Raw genomic sequence first — 20,434 nt, 5'->3', positions numbered from 1 at the left:
AAGACAAAAAACAAACAAACAAACAAAAAAAGCTAAATGGCCATTAGCTAAGCAGGAGGTATAGGCAGGACAGCCAGCAGACACAGAGGACACTGGGAAGAAGAAAGGTGAAGCCAGGGAGTCTCGGGAGTCACAAGGAGATACAGAGGAAGAAGATGAAGTTGTACTGAGAAAAGGTTCTGAGCTATGTGGCAGAGTGAAGTAAGAAATATGGGTTAATGTAAAATGTAATAGTTAGCTAGTAACAAGCCTGAGCTATTGACTGAGGTAATTTGGGAGCAGATGCTGGGACACAGAGAAACTCTGCCTACACCCCACCAAACTGGCCTGTAGGCAAGCCTGTGGTATATTTTCTTGACTGATGATTGATGTGGGAAGGTCCAGCTCACTATGGGCAGTGCCATCCCTGGGCAGGTGTTCCTGAATACTGTAAGAGAGAAGGCTGAGCAAGCCACGAGGAGCAAACCTATAACCAGGACTCCTTCATGACCTCTGCACCAGTTCCTACCAGGAAGTTCTTTCCTTGAGTTCCTGCCCTGGCTTCCCTCAGAGAAGAATTGTGATGTGGAAGTGTAAGCAAAATAAACCCTTTCCTCTCTGAGTTGCTTACTGTCACGGTGTTATCACAGCAATAGAGAGTTAGCGAGGACAAGAGGTGAGGGACTGAGTTACTGAGGGTTAAAGAGTTTGTCTTGCTTGTGTCTGTATCACATGTGTGCAGTGCCCATGGAGGCCAGAGGATGGCATCAGATCCCCTGGGGCTGGAGTTAGATGTTCTGAATTGCCATGTGGGTGATGGGAATTGAACGTGAGTCCTCTGGAAGAGCAGCCAGTGCTTTTAACTGCTCAGACATTTCTCCTGCACCTCACCCACTTTTAAATACTCTATCCTTGCAGCTGCAAAAGTTTGCTTTTTTTTTTTCTTGCTTGTTTTATGCAACCTTTTTGTGGGTCAAGAACATCAGGGTTAAAAAGACCCAGAAGACCCATGTCCTGTCTCACCACAGCAACCACCTTGTCTCTCACCTTTTCTGTATTAAGGCAAGATGCTGTCTTACAGGGGAACAGACGCAGGAAGTGCCAGACAGGCCAGAGTGTCACTGCAAGGGCCAGAAGAGGGCCAGACGGCACGCTTTCCCACACCCGGGCATCCCACTACATGTGCACTAAATGTGTAACACATTATTTAATAAGTTTAGAAATAAAGACCCAGAGCTGGAAAAAGACTAGCAAACCAAGTGTTCGAAACCCGTGTTCACATTCTTATGGGTGTCCTGCTTGCATTTGTAAAAGCAGTAAAATCAAAAGCAGCATATAATTATAGCAAAGCCCAATGTAGACTTTAGTTTTTAAACTAAAACTATTCACAAGTGCTTAAGGCAGAAAGGGAAAAGAATATGTGTCTAGAAAAACTGGCTAATTCACTAGGAAGGGAAAACACTTTTTAAGATAGACACTGTATCCACAAGAGGTGACGTGCCACATGCATTTTCATTTGGGAACCATAGAGAAGTTACTGGTAAGAGAAAGGGTCACTTCTCATCGGGAGTGTCAGCACTAACCCATAAAAAGGGGGACAGCTTGTTAAAATAATTTGCATTATAAAACACATTTTAAGTGACACAATGGAATTTTAAGCAGCATCTTTATCGGACACTTAGCTTCTAACTGGTTAGCAGAGCAAATTTCACTAAAGCACATTCACTTCAAAACAGTCTGTCCCTAGCTTCTCCCCCAGTACCCCCAAATAGAAACTCTTCATCAATAAGAATAAAGTGGTCATTAAATGTTTCAGAAAGACTTACATTTTCACTTTCCAAAATGGCAGGAGGCAATCAATTTAGATCAGCTTTCAGGTCCGCTCCTCAGTTCTGGGTAAGACCACACAACTGTTCATTTAATACACCGGAGCTCAGCTAACCTCGAACCCTGAGTTCCACTGGCTCAGTTCTTGGCTGCTGTCTCTCTACGCTTCCGAAAAGCTAACGCTGTGTGTGGATTTAAAGCCACCTACCTACCTACATTTCTCTGGTTCCAGGCACTCCAAACTTCCACGTCTATTTCCCTGATGAGCACACTTATGTATGAATGTATGCACTTGGATCTCAAGTTCAGCAAGTCCAGAGGAAACATAACCCTTGATCACCTCCTGCTCTTCTGAGCGTGAACTCTGCAAACGATATTGCCCTTTCCAGGAACTGCTCTTGACTTTTCTTTCTTCCTTTTCTATTTCCTAGATATTCACAATTTGAGTCCTATTCGCTCCACCCTCAGAATCCCGGCCATTGGCTTTAGTGTGCGGTTGTTCCTGACAGTACTAAGTGGGAAGTGTGGTGGTGGGATGAGAACGGCCCCACAGACTCATGCATGTGGATGCTTAGTCACGAGGGAGTGGCGCTATTTGACAGGACTCCAAGGGTCAGGCCCAGGTCTTCCTCTTGGCCTGGATCAGGATGTAGCTCCGCTCCAGTGCCATGTGTGCTGCCCATGCTCCCCACCATAACGATAATGGACTAAGCCTCTGAAATTATAATGAGGTCCCCAATTAAATCCTGTAAGAGCTGTCTTGGTTACGGTGGCTCTTCACAGCAACAGAACAGTGACTAAGACGTCTCCTTAGCATTTTATTTACTTCTTGTGAGGAACTAAATACTTCATTAAAATCTAAACAAAGGGAACCATGACAGGGATTAAGTGAACATAATATCTATTTTTATTATGAAAACATTAGACTTTGACACATTGCTTCATTTGTTTTTTAAAAATCTATTATCTGACTTACACCTATTCAGCAAAAATGCCAATAAATTATATAAATCATAGTTTGGGTCTTTTGAAAACTAAGAACATATTTTCTGATAATCAAACAATACTAAACCCCAGCTGTATGAACTGTTGACTACCATCTGTTTTCCACCTTCAGCTTAAACGGAAGGAAAGCCAGCCACGTTAATACACTGGTGAGTTTCTCAGAACAGCCCTCCACATTCTGGGACACAAGGCAGAATGTGACCCTGTTAGATGGCAAGAACTCACTTAACTGTCCCATCCCGTTCTTCTGGAAGGCACCAGGGGTGGGGGGTGAGGACACACTCAACCCACCCCTGGACCCAGGCCATCTTGTCTTTAAGTAGAGTCCTTTTTTTGCAAGGAAATAATCAGCTGAGAACTCAATGCTGATTTAGAAATAATGATTCCCATTCAATACACATTAAATCTAATGTGTTAGGACTGAAGTCACAGATTCTGAAAAGCAAACAACCAGTGGACCAGTAAGGCGGACAGCATCGCCACCACAAACCATACGCCTAATGAACCAGTAAGGCGACAGCATTACCACCACAAGCCTTCAAATGGCCTATTTTGGAACCTGATGCTCTTTGCAAATTATATTTGGGGAGAGTTCAGATGAACATAAATAAAACTTCCACATGAAGTTAGAGTTTTAGAGTTTTCCACATGGGAGGCAATATTAAAAAACATACATCAATAATTTTATTAGTGAATGCTTTCTGCCTGGTTCTAAATCTTTATTTCTTGTGGAGGCAAACCAAAGCACTGTCTTAAGACTTCTTCAAAGTAATGACATAATCTCTATCACTCTGAGGGTTTAAAGCTAGATATCCTGGTCCTTGTCACCGTCATCCATTTCATCATCCTCATCCTCTTGGTCTCCAGATTCATCTTCTTCTTCAACCTAAGGGGAAAATACAGATTTGTTCATATACACACATAGTAATAATAAATAAATACATGCATGTGAAACATGTATATATTAATTATTAATAGTAATAGTCTGTCATAGTAAATCCGATTTCCTTGACTTCATAACGCTCAGGGCTCCCTGTCATTTTTAACATGAGTGGGTAACGCTAGTCAGTTAACTTTAAGGATAAATGGTCACACTTTTCTATCCATGAACCTGAACCCACTGTGGTAAAAATAATGACTGCAAAACCTACCCTTGATGAGTCTTATTACCCAGGAGCAATGAAACCAACTATGTTCTAGGCTCAAGTCTTCAAGTATTGCAAAGAGAATTTGATTTCTCTCAGACAAACTCACTGAACAGTGAGAACTACAAATGCTATGTTCTCGACCCCACATTTCTATGGCTAACACAGCGCCCAACTTTCCCATGCAACATAACAAATATAGAACACTTGTGGAAATATTTCAGTCTTACTGGATGACCGAGGTCCTTGAGTTTACTCTTCAGGGACAGGATTTTCTGATCCTGATCAGCCAACAGTACCAAGAGATCATCCTGTTCTTTCTTAGAATCTGTGACTTCCACATCTAATTTGTCTTTCTCTGTTTGTAGAATGGCGATGGTGCTGTTAGATGAATCCAGTTGCTTTTTAATGGCAGTTTTCTCCTCAGACAGAGCTTTAATTTCATTCTAAAGAAAGGTGACAAGCAGTGATCTAAAATCAGTATCATTTCCAAAGTTCCTAATAGTTTCCATCAATGACAAATCACTGTATGTTCCAGTGTAGGTGCGAAATATCCCTACTGGTTCATGGTGGCAGAGGTAGGTCACTAGCGGTGGGTCTTGAAGGTGATTATCTACTTCCGGTCTGTCTGGAGCTGTCATTTCTGGTCAGCCAACATTTGGCCATCTTACATTCCTGACACCAAGCTGTGAAATGCTTTTGCATTCCCAGCAATTATGAACTGTGACATCTGAACCATGGCCCCAGATACATCTCAGCCCCTTGAAGTTCTCTCAAGATTTTTGGACACAGGAACGTGAAGGCAACTAATATATGACAACTGTTCAATCTGAGGTGCTTGGCATGGGTACTGAAGGTACATAAGTCTTAAAACACACACTCAAGAATGTGGGAATCTGCCAGCCTATTTAGCAAAGAAAGTCACAATGAACAGAGTAAAAAGTTCAAACCTTAGACATCCATGCCCAAACCATGAGAGATAACATTGTATTGAAGCCACTTGGGCATCAGAATTAGAACTCAAAACTCGATGGAAAAAAAATCCCATTTCATTCTGAGAATTAAATGGAAAGGATAGTTTCAAATAAAACCACAACATAAATAACTTAACCACAATCCAAAAAGTATAACTATATATCATCTTCCTTTTTCAAAACTTTTTCATGATCTGTTTATGAATATCACCTGATTCTTTTCTTCATGTTACATAGTCTGACATGTCTGTCTAATATTCCTCAGCCCTATGGAAGTCTATATGTTATTTTGTTTTTTGAGATAGTCTCACTGTGTGCATGTGAAAGTTTCTGTTCTGCCAACAATTCCCAAATACCCAGCAGCCGCTCCTCAAGTTACCACACAGAACATTAATTATAAATGCTTGGCCATTAGCTCACTTAAATTAACCCATAATTCTTATCTATGTTTAGCCTTGTGGCTTGGTATCTTTTCTCAGTCCGGCATTCTCATCTTGCTTCCTCTGTGTCTGGCTGGAGACTCTGCCCTTCCTCTTCCCAGCATTCTAGTCTGGTGGCCCTACCTATACTTCCTGCCTGGCTACTGGCCAATCAGCATCTTATTAAACCAATTTGAGTGGCAAATCTTTACAGTGTACAAGAGTATTATCCCACAGTATTTCCTCTGTTTTGTCTAATTAAAAAAGGTTTTAACCTTAATATTGTAAAACAAAAACAGTCACTAAGTAAGAATTATAGTAACACTATCCAATCCATTTGCATCTGACAAAATTAGAGAAGATAATTATGTATCTTATCTTGGTGAGTCTAAAGTTTTGTATCTAATTTACCTTTTATTATAACTGAAGAAAACTAAAAGATATCCCATGTCAACTATGCATCCCTGGCTGGCCTGGGACTCATGGCCACCTGCTTCGCCTCTGCCTCAGAGCTAGGATTAAAGGTGTTTGCCACCATGCCTGCTATATGTGGTTTTTGTATTAGTCAAATTTGTTGCCCTCATTTTGTTATGACTAAATACTGATGTTGGTAAGAAAACTTGCTGGGCAGTGGTGTCACACACCTTTAATTCCAGCAGAGGCAGGAAGCAGAGGCAGGCAGATCTTTGAGTTCAAGATCAGTCTGGTCTACAGAGTGAGTCCCAGGAGAGCCAGGATTTACACAGAGAACTGTATCTTGGGAAAACCAAACCAAACAACAACAAAAAAAAACCACTCAAACCCTAACTTCCAGTTTTCTTTGCTGGGGATGTTTTTCTGTATGCTGTGAATGTGATGCTCTGATTGATTGATAAATAAAACGCTGACTGGCCAGTAGCCAGGCAGAAAGTATAGTATAGGAAGGATAAGCAGAGAGGAGAATTCTGGGAAGTAGAAGGCTGAGTCAGGAGATGCTGCCAGCCACCGCCATGAGAAGCAAGATGTAAAGATACTGGTAAGCCACAAGCCACATGGCAAGGTATATTTATAGAAATGGGTTAATTAAAGATGTAAGATCTAGCTAGCAAGACACCTGAGCCATTGGGCCATATAGTTTTAATTAATATAAGCCTCTGTGTGTTTACTTGGGTCCAAGCGGCTGCAGGACTGACGGGTGAGAGAGATTTGTCCTGACCACAGGCCAGGTGGGACACAGGAAAACTTCAGCTACATTTCTTTATAAGTCTAAGAGGCTCAGAGATGAAATGAAACAGTCAGATTTTCCAGAATTTACCTCATATTATGTATAGTAAACAACAGTTTGGCCAAAACCGACCTTTAATTCTTTTGTCTCCTGAAGCAAGGCGGACAGCCTCCCTTCTACATCAGTAGTCTTAGCAGCTATCACATTCTCGCTCTCTCCTTGTACAGGGACCGACTTTGCCTGAAAATACAAATTTGAAAAGTCTCTTTAAGTTACAAATGATACAAACTTGTGTATATCTTCTTGCTGTTTTGAAGTTTTTGTGAAAGCACCAAAACACTGTGATGGATGAGCTGTCCCACCATGGGCCAGAGGACAAGGAAGGCAAGACCGAGCAGTGGCGATCAGTCCAGAACAGCAGCAGCACAGGGCTCCAGAGCCTCAGCTCCTCAGTTCCTGTGGCTAAGTCCACAACTATCACCTCAGGCATTAAACCCACCCAAATGCCATCAGCTGGTGAATTATAAGTATTTTAAGTGTTCTATGAATCAAAAAAAAATTTAGTACCCACCTTTTCTCTATAATATACCAGAGGGGTATTGATTAAACAAATACCTATAAATGTGGAAGTGGCTTTGGAACAGTGTAATGAAGGGAGTATTGAGTACATATCAGACAAAGCTTAGGTCACTTCAAAGAAACTATTGATAGAAATATGAACATTAAAGGGAATTCTGAAAAGGATTCATAATGAAAAGAGAAGAGCTATAGAGAAAATGTTTAGTTTTGTGCACATACATGAAGAGAATGTAGGAAGAAGTATAAAATGTGCTTCTGGTGAAATCAAGAGAAATAGAAAGCATGTTATTGGGAATTAGAGGAAAGACAATCCTTGTTCTAGAGCAGCAAAGAACCTGGCAGAATTGTGGCCTAGTATTTTGTGAGAACAAAGATCAATCAGTCAGTCTATTGGCCAATGTATCTGTGGTAGAATGTGTCTTGTAGCATTCCCCAACCTGGGTTCTCACTCGCAATCATCACTACACTTGGCATGAGTGAGCAATTACTTATCTAGCTGATATTCCTAAACAAATCCCATTGTGCGGTCTCAATTCTCTCTGCAGTTTACAGTAAAATGTAAGAGGAGAGAGGAAGTTACAAAGGATTATGTAAAAACGAGGACTTGGAATTTTCAGACTATCCAGATTGCAAACCATGAGAAAGTGTGCTGTGGGGAAAGCCCCAGGGTCGAGGTCACCTTTAGTAAGTGATTACACTCATGGATGCAACCAACCCATGCAGCAGACACCAGGGACATGGACGAGGTACTTGTGGGGCCTTTCTTATGTGGTGGTTCTGACTCTGATGAAGTGAATGGGATTTTGATAACTTAGGACAGTAGGGAAGCTATCAGCTTGGATGGAAAGGGATGGAAATGGATGTTACACCAGTAAAATAAACCATTCAGTAACTAAATAAATGAATGCATACAGTAATAAAAAGAAAACAAACAAAACAACAACAAAAAATAAAGAAAAAAAAAAGAAGAGAAAAAGGCTCCCTTAAGTCTGTGTCGCTGAACTCTGGCTAATGAGTAATAAAGACTGTGGCTGAGAGCACAGGTTAACTTCATCTTACCACCTTTGCAAGCGAGACCAGGATGACTCACCAAGGCTTCTGCTCTCTGTAGCAGCTCATCATTTTCTTCCTGGAGTCTGGTGATCTCCAGAGACTGTGAGTTTAACTGGGACTTTAATGTTGACAGTTCCTGAAAATAAGAACAGTAGAGTTGTGATGTAAACAGCATTGGTTTCATAAAGGAAATGTCCATTTACAGGGGAAAGAAAAAAATCCTTTCTTGACCCTATCTTCAAAAAAACTGGGAACTTTCGGGCTGGAGAGCTGTCTCAGAGGTTAAGAACACTGGCTGTTCTTCCAGAGGTCCTGAGTTCAATTCTCAGCATCCACATGGTGGCTCACAACCATCTACAATGAGATCTGGTGCCCTCTTCTGGCATGTAGGTTGAACACTGTATCCATAATTGTCCAGAGTTTGGCTGTGAGGCGGTGGCGGCAGCAGCAGCAGCGGTGGTGTGGAGAGAGACGGCTGTGCAGAGGTCTGTGAGAGCTGCTGCAGAAGGTGAGGGAAGTGAGTGTGTGTGTGTGTGTGTGCGCGCGCACGCGCTGAGTGAGAGATGAAGAAGAAGCATGAGAGAAGTGTGAGGGAGTGAGTGGGTGAATGAGTGTGTAAAGCGTGAGTGAGTAATGTAGAAGTATGTGTGTGTGAATGAGTGTGACAGAGCTGTGTGTAAGCGCTGCTGCTGTGTAGAGGAGCTGTGCCTACGATCTGTGTAAAGTGCTGTCTGGTGAGAGAGCTATGTAATGGGATGTTTAGCCGTGGCTATGTGGAGATTTGTAACCATGTGGAGGCAAGGAAGACGAAGCTGGATAGAAAAGATATGCAGAAGAGAAATGTATGTAAGAGACAGATGTGAAGCCACGTGAAAAGATGTATGTATGTAGCCGGGTGGTGGTGGCGCACGCCTTTAATCCCAGCACTCGGGAGGCAGAGGCAGGCGGATCTCTGTGAGTTCGAGGCCAGCCTGGTCTACCAAGTGAGTTCCAGGAAAGGCGCAAAGCTACACAAAGAAACCCTGTCTCGAAAAAACCAAAAAGATGTATGTATGTAAAGATATGTAGCTGTATGCAGCTGTGTGGGGATTATGGAGCTGTGTGGAGACAGAAAGAGTCAGAGACCATTTTTAAGCTGAAGTAAAAGAGAAAGTTAACATCAGAAAGCTTGTGTGTTTCTTTATTTCACCAGCCATAGATAGATTAAAACATATTCCTAATTACCCTCAGATAAAAAAGTTCCCTGTCCCTTGCTACTCTGATGCATTCCTTTTATTACCCTGAGCAGATTGTGGGAGCTGGTCCTCACAGTCCGCATTAGGCAAGAAATGAGTTTATGTTGTCAAACTTTCTAATGTTCTTTTTGCCCTCCTCCACCCCAGCACGATGACAGGAGAGCCATTAAAATGGTGGCTCCCATCCAGGGATGCTCGATTGCGCTCAGGACATCTGGCAGTGATGGAGACATGTCTGGTGGTGAGGTGCAGGCATGGGAATAACACTTTTCTTTGTTCTGCTTCATGTATCTACAGTGTACACTGTAGTGTCTTTTCCGTGATTGCTTCCTACTGCCAATTATCAGAGCAGCGTGCAGACGGTGACAGTACAGGTCGTTTTCGTGTGCATGTGGTGTGTGTACACGTGTGCGTACACATGTGTGTGTATGGTGATGCTGCTGCGTCGGGGCCTGTGTGGGGCCAGAGGGTGGCACTGGGTGTCCCTTTTGTTCTCCACTTTAGTTTTGACAGTCTCTCTCTGAACCTGGAGCTCACTGTTAGGCTGGACTGGCCGTCCCCTAGGATCCACTGTCCTCCAGGCACATGACACCATGCCTGTCGTTCTCTGATGTGGTGCTGGGGATTCAAACTCCAGTTCTCGTGCTTGTGAGGGAGACATTTTACCCACTGAGCATCTCCCTGTCCCTATGCAGCATTCTGTAAAATGTAATATAATAAAGAAAACCCTATGTTGCTACAAAATCCTATAAAGCCATCACTAAAAAACTGTGTATTTGCTGGGCATGATGGTGCACACCTTTAATGCCAGCACTTGGGAGGATCCCTGTGAGTTTGGGTCCAGCCTGGTCTATGCAATTAGTGATAGGACAGCCAGGACTACATAGAGAGACCCTGTTTCAAAATACCAACAACTAAACCCCAAACCCACCACACACACATGCACTTACAAAAGAAACTGGGAAAAGTAACAAAACCAAAAGGCAATTTTCTTTTATAAAATAGTCTATCAAAGTTTCACTGGGAAGTATAACTAAAACTTTTTATTTGGGATTTACACAGTAAGGTGACATACTAATAACTTAATTTGCTTTAATATTTTAGTATCAGCAAACTCAGTAAAACCAAAATAGTACATTAATCTTGCCTACACAAGCAATACATTGTGAACAAATGCTGGAGACCCAAAGACTGTAAATGACACCTGATTTGAAGACAAGGTCAGCTTTTAGATAGGGTCTGAGCAACTGGAGAGAGGGCTCAGGGGTTAAGAGCACTCGCTGCTCTTGCAGAGACTTAAGATTGGCTCCCAGCACCCACATGGCAGCTCATAGCTGCCTGTAACTCCAGTTCCAGGGGGCTGGATGCCCTCTATGAATACTGCATGTATGTGGTGTGTGTGTGTCTGTGTGCATGTACACAAAACCTTCATGCACCTAAGTTCTGAGAAGTTTGAGACACACAGATGCTGGTGACATAAAGAAACAGTATGGTCACACCTTTCAGACAGCCATGTCTGTGAGTGAGGCTAGCTGACTAGTGGAGGAGACATTAGGTAGCACAGCTTGATTTCTGTTCATTTCTCTTTTCAAATAAGCACACATTCCTTTAACAGAGAAAAGAGGGAGGACGAACAGAAAAGAGTGAACAAAGAAGGAAACTTAGAAACAAGAAGCCGGGCTAACCAGACGGCTTAGTGAGTGACTATCTGAGTCCAATCCTAGGACCCTCGTGGTAGAGGGAGAGACCCAACTCCCTCAAGCTGTCCTGACTTCCAGACATGCACTTTGCAACAAAAGAGGTGTGCACGTGCACACACACACTCATAGCACCAAACAAACAAACAAACAAATGAAAAAAATGTAAAAAATTTAAAACCAACCAATACAAGACAAAACAACATTACTGTCAAGGTAGATATGGCTTCTGGATTTTCAAAGCTGCCTTAATTACCAGGTTTTATTATTCCTGACAGTGGAGTTCTAGAACAATCCACTGCAGGGGTGTGACTCTCCTGGAACTAAACAAGACAACACAGGCCTGGGCTCAAGCTAGGAAATTACCTGCTTTAACTCTATGACTTGCTCGGAGTCTCTGGGTGAAGCTGCTGCTGACGCCTGTTCATTCAGGGCAGACACTTGTGAGGATTTCTACAATTAGCAGAGAAATACACTATGGAGTTAGTGCAATCTGAAGAGAAAGGGGAGCCAAAGCAGAAGTACACACATACAGCCGAGTCTTACAGAAGCTCACCAAAGGATTCCCAAGAAGATTCTGATTTTGTATGTAAGGTTCTAGTTCAACACAGTGCTTGCTGACGGTCTATACTTTCCCACAGCTTCACAAGCTACACTCACACGGAGTGGCTCATTCTATCTGAACATGCACCTCAAGTAGAAAGGGGCAAAAGCACAACAACAGATTTCCTGAGCCACTTCCACATGAAAAATCGATCTCATTTTAAGTGTGAGGAGCCAGGGAAGTGGCCCAGCATGTGAAGGTTCTTGTCACCCAGCCTGACCACATGATTTGATTCCTGAGACCACACAGTCAAGGGAGAGAGTCAACTCCTGGAAACTGCCCTTTGACCTCCACTGTTGCTGGAGTGTCCGTGCCTCCTGTACACACACGTACACACGTACACACACACACACACACACACACTGCATAAAGAGTTTCTAAACCACACCATCACTAATTTTATTTTAAAGAAATAATCCCCTTCATTTAAGAAAAAACAAAAAAACGGGGGGAAAAAAAAAGCAAGCTGAGTGTGGTTGCCCAAGCCTTTAATCTCAGCAAAAGTAGCTGGTCCAGCCTGGTCTAGACAGCAAGTTCTAGAAAAACCAGGGCTACATAGAGAGACCCTGTCTCATGAGAAAAAAATTTAAAAAGTACATGAGCTAGTGCAGTGGCACTCATTTTTAATCTCAGCACTCAGGGGGCCGAGGCAGGCAGATCTCTGTGAGCTCAAGGCTAGCCTGGTACATAATTTTCAATCCAGTTCTCAGGATCTCTGTAAGTTCGAGGCCAGCCTGGTCTACATAATGAGTTCCAGACCATCCAGAGCTCCACAGTAAGACCCTGTCTCAAAACAAAACAAAACAAACACATAAACCCAGAAAAACAAACAAGCAAGATGAAGAGAATTGCTCTTGATCTCTTATTTACATTTCCTTTTTAACATCTACTTACCAAATTTTCTATCAAAGAGTCCTTTTCGGCTAGCTGGCTTTGTAAGAGCCCCTGGTGACTCTTTAGCTCTTCTATCTCTTCCCTCAGCCGACTGATTTCTTCGGGCTGAATGCCATTCACCTGAGCCCCATCACTGTGGGAACCTTGATGGTGATTGTCTTTTCCTGTTGAACAGGCACAACATTGGGAAAGCTAGCATCAGACAAGCTTTTCACCTTTGGGACTAGAAGACTGGGAAACGAGATCACCTAAGACTCCAGTGACGTCTCCTCAGCTAAGGGAACTGGCATGGCGCTCACAGTGGTGCCTCCCCCTTGCCAAGTAAACGAGGCTTACAGAGGAGGGCTGATGAAGTCAGGCCCAGACCGCAGCAGCACCCAAATGCCCACGCACAGCCACAGACAATAATGATTATATGAAAACCACTCTTTGAAAAGGAGAGATGTGAATTCTTACCTATCTGCCTAGGACTGAACCAGAATTTTACACAGAGAGGGTATTTCATTTCATTTTCAGATGACATGAATGTTATCATTTCAACTCTGGAACTGAAGCCCCTGAAACACTCTCACAACCAATCTCAAAGAGCCTACGGCTTAGATCACCTGGGGAGCTTGCATTAATGTGTCAATACACCGTGTGTCACCAGGTCAACAACCACCTGATCTCACAGTCAAGCAGGAAGCATGGAGCCTGGACTTCAAACTGGAAAGAGCCGGTCTTAGCTACTTTTTTCTTTTTTTTTTTTTTCGGAACAGGGTCTCTCTGTGCAGCCCTGGCTGTCCTGGAACTTGCCCTGTAGACCAGGCTGGCCTCGAACTCAGAGATCCGCCTGCTAGGATTACAGGAGCGTGCCACCCCCACCTGGCTTGTCTTAGCTGCTCTGAATTACAAGCCGCTCTGAGTTAAGTTCTAACCTGAGAGTTTGCCACAGTGATTACAGTTCAAGACCAAGCAGGCCACAGAGGGTCGGTCTGTCTGTCCAGCTGGGGACAGATGACGCGGACCCCCGAGTCACTCACCGAGCTGGACTTTGAGGAGGTTGTACTGGTCCTTGTGCTGCGTGACTGCTGTCTGCAGCTGCTCGTTCTGACACCTCAGGGTCGACACTTGCTGCTTCAGTTCCTCCAGCTGCAGGTCCTGTGACCGAACACATCTCAGACAGTCTCACCTCACACTGAGGAACACGACGCACACAAATACACCGTGCAGGCTTTTTCAAAGGTCAGTATGTTAAAACAGCCAACGTTCCCAGAGTCAATCAATAACTAAGCATTAGGACTGGAATACATGTGCAAAGCCAACATCACGTAGAGGCTCCACTGACGAGCTCATGGCACAGCCTGCAATTTCACCACTAGTATCCAAGACAACCAAATGCAAAAAACAAAACAAACCAAAAACCAAAACTCATTCTGAGGCCATGAACCATTTAAGAAATGTATACCAAACTACTTAAACTTAGCAAGTGTAGATATACACATGCATCTATATTATTATTATTTTTTTTTGTTGTTGTTGTTTTTGTTTTGTTTTTGTTTTTCGAGACAGGGTTTCTCTGTGTAGCTTTGCGCCTTTCCTGGAGCTCACTTGGTAGCCCAGGCTGGCCTCGAACTCACAGCGATCCGCCTGGCTCTGGCATCTATATTATTTAAATTTATTACATTTACTTGTTAATGTGTGTGTGAGTATATGTGTATGAGCACATGTGTGGATGTGTCAGAGGAGAATTTGAAGGAGTTGGTTCTGTCTTTGAGCATGTCATAAGGATCTCATACCTCTGGCCTCTATGGACATCTGCACTCATGTGCATATAACCACACACAGACACATACACATAATTAAAAATAAAAATAAACTTAAAAAAGAAAAGAAATGAGGCTACAAGCAGTCTTGAGCTCATGTTTTCTAAACTTGCCACAGGCAGTTCATATATAGTTGTAGGACATTAGATAACTCACTGTCCATCCATACTACTATACAGTGTTCACAATCATAATTTTAAAAATGAGTTGTGTGTGCACACGCGTGCATGTGTGCCTGTGTGTGTGCATGGAGGCCACAAGAGGGCACTAGACATCGTCCTCTACCATACTCCACTTAATCCTTTGAACAGAGTCTCTTCCTGAACCTAGGGCTTCTTGACTAGGCTGAAAGCTAGCAAGTCCCAGTAATCCTCCTGTCTCTGCTCTGCTCCAAGCTGGGGTTACAGAAGCATTGGAGCATTGGGCACCTGATCTGCTATGTGGGTGCTGAGATCCCAACTCTGGTTCTCATGAGTCATCTTTCCAGCCTTATAGTTATAATTTTTAATGCCCACTATATACCTAATCAAGTAGATATTATATAAATCATATTAAATGTTTTTAACACTAAGTTAATTTCCACCTTTCAAAATGATAAATGTTATCACATAAGTATATTTGTTCATTTAACAGTTTTTCCAGAATTTGGAGAATTTCCTTAGGATGAATTTTCAAATGTCCTTCAAAGGATATAAACATTTTTATAGTTGTAGATGTTTATTAAATCTAACAGGATTTAAGTGATAAGAATTTATAAAATTTTAATTTTATAAATAATCCAATAATTATGTCAAAAGACTCTTCTCTTTCTAAATCAACTGTATCAGTTCCAAATGTAAGCTATAAACCACACTCCAAGTATTTATTTTTTATTCTTCTAAAAATATTACATTCATGAATTAAAAATGACTGTATTTGAACCAAGACATAGATTAAAAATCTGTAACTGGGGTGGTTTGATGACTCAAATTTTGAGCAAAGATTGATTCTAGCTTATTGATTTGGTTGAACATCTAAAGGCTGAGAGCAAACATTAAGTATACAATTATATTATCACTCGTAAATTTTCAATCTCAATAATATACATTGTGAGGAAGGGAAAAAAAACCCAATGTACAGTTAAGAAGATAAACCTACCCCACAAGGGCGGTTACACTTCTTTTAATGACTCTGGAATGTTAATGACATCAGTAATCTAATTTTCCAGAGAATACTATCATCACTATACTATATATACTATACTACATATCATGATAAGAAACTGGATGACATTTTAAAGGACCTAACAAAGAGGCTTAAGGTGTGCAATACAATGTGAATAAAGACACTGACTAGCATTCTGAAGGACAATGTCACTTGATGACTCTGATCTAAGTCATCACCTACCCATGGAGCTGCCTATCTAACAGGACCGTACTCCACCACCCACGACAGAAACCTGCGAATCACACTTTACCCCTTCTACGCCTCAACACCTGCAGAGAAACATGACTGAGTCCCGCTAGGTTTTAACTTCAGTTTGCACACTTCTCAAGTCTCTTCCGCCACACCACACAGTATGAGCACACAATGTCACTAATGCACATGCCCTCAAATTCTGTTCTAACAGTTACGAAGAGTTGCTGGGAGAATCCACAGGTTTCCTCATTTATCCTAAACCGAATACAGTTAGTCACTACTTATCAGGATGCTGTGAGGACACGATGAAATAGTATTGAAAAGATACTGAGTTCACAGAACACAGCAGACATCACCATCAGTGCCCTAACGTCCTCCCCTAGCTGACCACCACAACAGCCTCCTTCCTAGACCCCCTTCCTCTAGTCTTCTCCCTCAAATGTCTCCTTCACACAGCCTGGAGCTGCTCTAGGCCCATGCCAGGAAAAGCAGACATACTGTGCTGTACTCCATCTCCTGCCTCTCTGCCCTGGCTCTCTTCTGGAGATTATCTATCCCTAGGTTCTTTCAGAGCTCAGCATGAGCGCTGCTACACCTTTGATTAGCTCTAGCACTAATCTGCTGTAACATATATGTCACATAATTAGACACGTGTTTCTCATCTGGAAACGGCAAGAAATCCTCCTGATCTATGTTTTGATCCATAACATCCTGCACAGTGCCTAGCATGTGGTAAGTGCTTCATTTAATGAACAGATGCTTTCTAAAATGATGAAATTTACTCTCTGCATCCCTCCGCCATTGAAATGCCAAGAAGCAGTCTTCCCTCACATAGAGAGCTGCTGCCGGTCAGCAGAGTACAATGCGTTGGTACTTACTTGTTCACGAATCATATTCTTATAGTGAGTCACAATGTTGTCATGCTGTTCTAATGTTTTCTTTACCTCTTCTTCTTTCTTGTCTTCTTCACTGGACTTATAAATAGCCTTAGTAATAACACCTGTAAAAGAAAACTGACTGAAACTCTGCACGGAACGGCTCTCTTGTGGCTCTGCAAACTGAATCCAGGGCCTCACATGAGCTAAGCACACGCTCCTCCTAGCTTGATTTCAAGCATGGTAACCACACTTAGAGTAAAAACAGCCTGACTCCTGACAGTCTTGCCAACCTGGCAGAGTCCAAGTCTTCCCGTGACTGCAGATGCACTTCTGGCCCATTACCTGCGCACATCCAGACAAACCCACAAGCACAACAGTATTGGGTCGGGACACCCTACCCATCTTACCTTCCAGTTCTTTCACGAGCTTTGTGAACTCATGGTCAAAAATCATGTACTCTGGACTCGGGAAGTTGGGCTGGGGTTTCTGTGATGCCCTGGAGTAGAGCTCATGTTTGCTAATAAATCCTAGTTTCTCTATGAAATTCTCTTTGCCAATCCTCTTCTCTATTAGTTGCTTTAGCTTCTCTCTACATAGATAAAAATATGAGATGCTTAAAAAAAATTGCAAAATCATGAGCTTGGCTTACTTCTACTTCAGCAGAAAGAAAGCGTCACTACTGCTGTGTGACCCGAGGGCCACTTTGCTCTTACTTACTTCATGTAGTTTTCTAGTGAGTTATCATTGAAGTAAATTGAAATGCCCAAAAGAAGAGCACATAAGCCTTGGACCAACTGTTCTTCCTCTCCGAGATTTTCTGCAATTTGTCCTGTCAGCTGACACCTTTGTTAAGGAGTTAATGATTTACAGTATCTAGAACATTTTATTTTGTAATCTGAATTTAACATATACATTATGTAAGATGTTCTACAAGAAATTCTATATACATTCTAATTCAGCATACCATAAAAAACTACACCTACACACACACACACACACACACACACACACAGAGAGAGAGAGAGAGAGAGAGAACGTTTAAGCATGCATTATTATATATCCATAACATTTTCAAGTTTCAACAAAAGTTGAAAGATGTAAGTTACTTACATGTTTGACACCAAAACACAAAGGATACGAATGGAACATTGGCCGAATTGTGAAGAAAGTGTGTTACTGCAATGGGACAGTTGCTTAGCCAGGTACAAAGCAACATTAATAACCCAACTCTTGTTTGTATTTTACTTCCCTGTAAAATAAATTGGCAGAAACCACTTTGTATTTATTATTTTTTTCAAACTCACAGCCTAAGATCCCTTCCCTTTCATGTCAAAAGAACTTAAGCATCGTGCGATGTGTAAGGAAGCCAGATTTAAACACTGAACTAAAGAATACATTTGTGTGTCCACCACAAGCTGCACTTCTCCAAATAAACAGTGTGGAAATCAGCATGAACTTCTATGCACCAGTACACGTGGTGATTTCAACAGCAGCGTGGCTGGGCTGGGGTACAGCTGTGCTGTACAGTGCTCGCCTGACGTGCCGAATGAAGCCCTGGTTCCATCCTCGGCACTCAACAAAACCAGGCATGGTGGTGCATGCCTGTCATCGTAACACTTGGGAGACGGAGACAGGAGTGTCAGAAGTTTAAAGTCATCCTGGACTATGCAGTGAGTTAGTTCAAGGCCAGCCTGAGCCACACGAGACCTGTATAAGTAAACAAATAGTGGTAGCCAAAGATGCTATACTAAGAACAAAATTGTAATGTGGGAGCTTTAAAAGACTAATCCCAAGACACATGATCAAAAATAAATGTTCCACATATAGCTAAGTGGGCAAAGAGGTGGGAAGGATCTGGGAGAAGCTGGAGGAAGAAAAAACATGATCAAATATATTGGATGAAAAATTTTAATTACGAAATAAAGAAAAACAAAAAATAAATGTTCCAGACAAATTAATATTTCAATCTTTCTTTTTAATTAGCAAAATAGTGAGAGATTTTATTGAGAAGTGTAAGTGCAAGGTAGATAGATATACTGCAAAGGGACCTCAGTCAGAATTTTAAAAGCAAGTTCTTGATAAAGGAAAAAAAAACCTTCCTTCTTCAAAAAACAAAGAAAAAAAAAGGAACAAGAAGAATCTCTTAAACATTTAGTCAATTCTTTGAGAACATACTATTCTCAAGTAAGAGAATGAAAATCCACGCTGCAAACCTTGTGACAACAGGCCAGAGCACGCCTCAGACCTAAGGGGAGACGACAGTTCACCAACACCAAGACCTAACCAAGGGAGACAGTTCACCAGCACCAAGACCTAACCAAGGGAGACAGTTCACCAGCACCAAGACCTAACCAAGGGAGACAGTTCACCAGCACCAAGAATGCCCTGAACATACCCATTGTGCTGTTGACAAGATCAGGGAAATAATATTAAAACTCCTGTGTCCAACAAGATTATGGTTTTTAAAATTTTAATACAATACATAGATCTCCACATATAATGTTATTTATAACATTGCCACTGCCCATTTATACTACTAAAGCCTTATTTTTCTTTTTAAAGAATAAAATATGAAATAAAATAATCAAAACTAGCATAATAATGCATCGTTTTGGGAGAATTTACAGAAGTATCCAAATTATAATTATTCAAGGAAATGATGTAAGAAATGAATTTAAATTTAACTATTGCTATGCTTTTCAAAAGTTCTTTTTAGATTTAAAATACTACAATTACTTATATGTATGTGGGACATATACATATGTCACAGTGCGTGTGTGCGTGCGTAGGTCAGAGGACAGTCTGCTGGAGTTGGCTCTTTTCTGCCATCCCGTGGGGCCCAGTGACTGACCTCAGGTCTTCAGGCTTGGCGGCAAGGGCTTACACCCACTGAACTATCTCCTAGTCCCTCTTCAAATCCACCCAGATTATTCTCATAATCCTTGAGGTCTTGATTTATTTATAATCTATTCTGAGGTGTATTTAATATTGATTAATTTCAAACTACTTTAAATGATCTTCCAAGTAGGAATCAACATGAATTTAGTTTTTACACGTGTTCATTTTCCTTATATTCACACTGTAGCTTCATGTTATTCACAGAAATTGGCCAGCTGAAAACAGCATTCTCAATTGAGTACATGGTGGTTTTGCTGATCTCCTTGATAGTAATTCCTTATAGTAGCTACTGGTTGACAACAGATTCGTCTACACTGCATAGAGAGAAGTTCTGCATATGTAAGAATAACTCAAACAAAAATACCAAAAGGCAGATTTCCTCCCTCCTTTTTGTGCTGAGAGTGAACTCAGGGCCTTACCCATCTGAAGCATGGGTTCTAATACTGAGCTATACCCTAAGTCCACAAAGAATTTTACTTTCGTAGAACTAAATAATCTGATTTTTAACATGATATGGAAAAATAAACTATTGGAAATAATTAAGGATACTGTGAAAAACAGCAATCAGGTGATACTAGATCATGGAGAGAAATCAACAGAATCAAAGTCCAGAAATGGACTTGTACAAATGAGAATTTTAGTGTGTGGAAAAGTACCATACAACCTTCAGTGTGTTGAGATAGACTTTAAAATACTGGAGCAGCTAGATAGCTGCCTAGAAAAAACCCAGTGGGGGCTAGCAAGATGGGTTAGCAGGCAGAAATGCACAATGCCAAGCCTGACAACTTATTCCATCCCCAGGATCCAATGCCCAAGAGCTGTCTGTTGTGGAATATTAAT

At 41.8% G+C, this 20,434-nt stretch overlaps 1 protein-coding gene across 4 annotated transcripts in view; it reads right to left on the bottom strand.

The window, feature by feature from the left end:
- Positions 1-2,695: 2,695 nt before the first annotated feature.
- Positions 2,696-20,434, bottom strand: part of Uso1 (USO1 vesicle transport factor) — a 69,682-nt gene continuing 51,943 nt past the window's right edge. For all 4 annotated transcript variants that reach the window (XM_028881913.2, XM_028881915.2, XM_028881914.2 and 1 more), the window contains 11 exons: positions 17,835-17,945; positions 17,414-17,532; positions 17,104-17,285; positions 16,697-16,818; positions 13,638-13,755; positions 12,616-12,779; positions 11,484-11,570; positions 8,223-8,321; positions 6,686-6,793; positions 4,187-4,402; positions 2,696-3,697 (listed from right to left, as the gene is read on the bottom strand). In XM_028881913.2, the coding sequence (XP_028737746.1) occupies positions 3,617-3,697; positions 4,187-4,402; positions 6,686-6,793; positions 8,223-8,321; positions 11,484-11,570; positions 12,616-12,779; positions 13,638-13,755; positions 16,697-16,818; positions 17,104-17,285; positions 17,414-17,532; positions 17,835-17,945 (1,407 nt within the window). In that variant the 3' untranslated portion in view covers positions 2,696-3,616. The remainder of the gene's footprint in view (positions 3,698-4,186; positions 4,403-6,685; positions 6,794-8,222; positions 8,322-11,483; positions 11,571-12,615; positions 12,780-13,637; positions 13,756-16,696; positions 16,819-17,103; positions 17,286-17,413; positions 17,533-17,834; positions 17,946-20,434) is intronic.

This window comes from Peromyscus leucopus, chromosome 10 (genome assembly GCF_004664715.2).
Source record: "Peromyscus leucopus breed LL Stock chromosome 10, UCI_PerLeu_2.1, whole genome shotgun sequence".
NCBI classification, from domain to species: domain Eukaryota; kingdom Metazoa; phylum Chordata; class Mammalia; order Rodentia; family Cricetidae; genus Peromyscus; species Peromyscus leucopus.
Note: the sequence above shows the minus strand (reverse complement) of the source record. Positions and strands in the feature narration are given on the sequence as shown.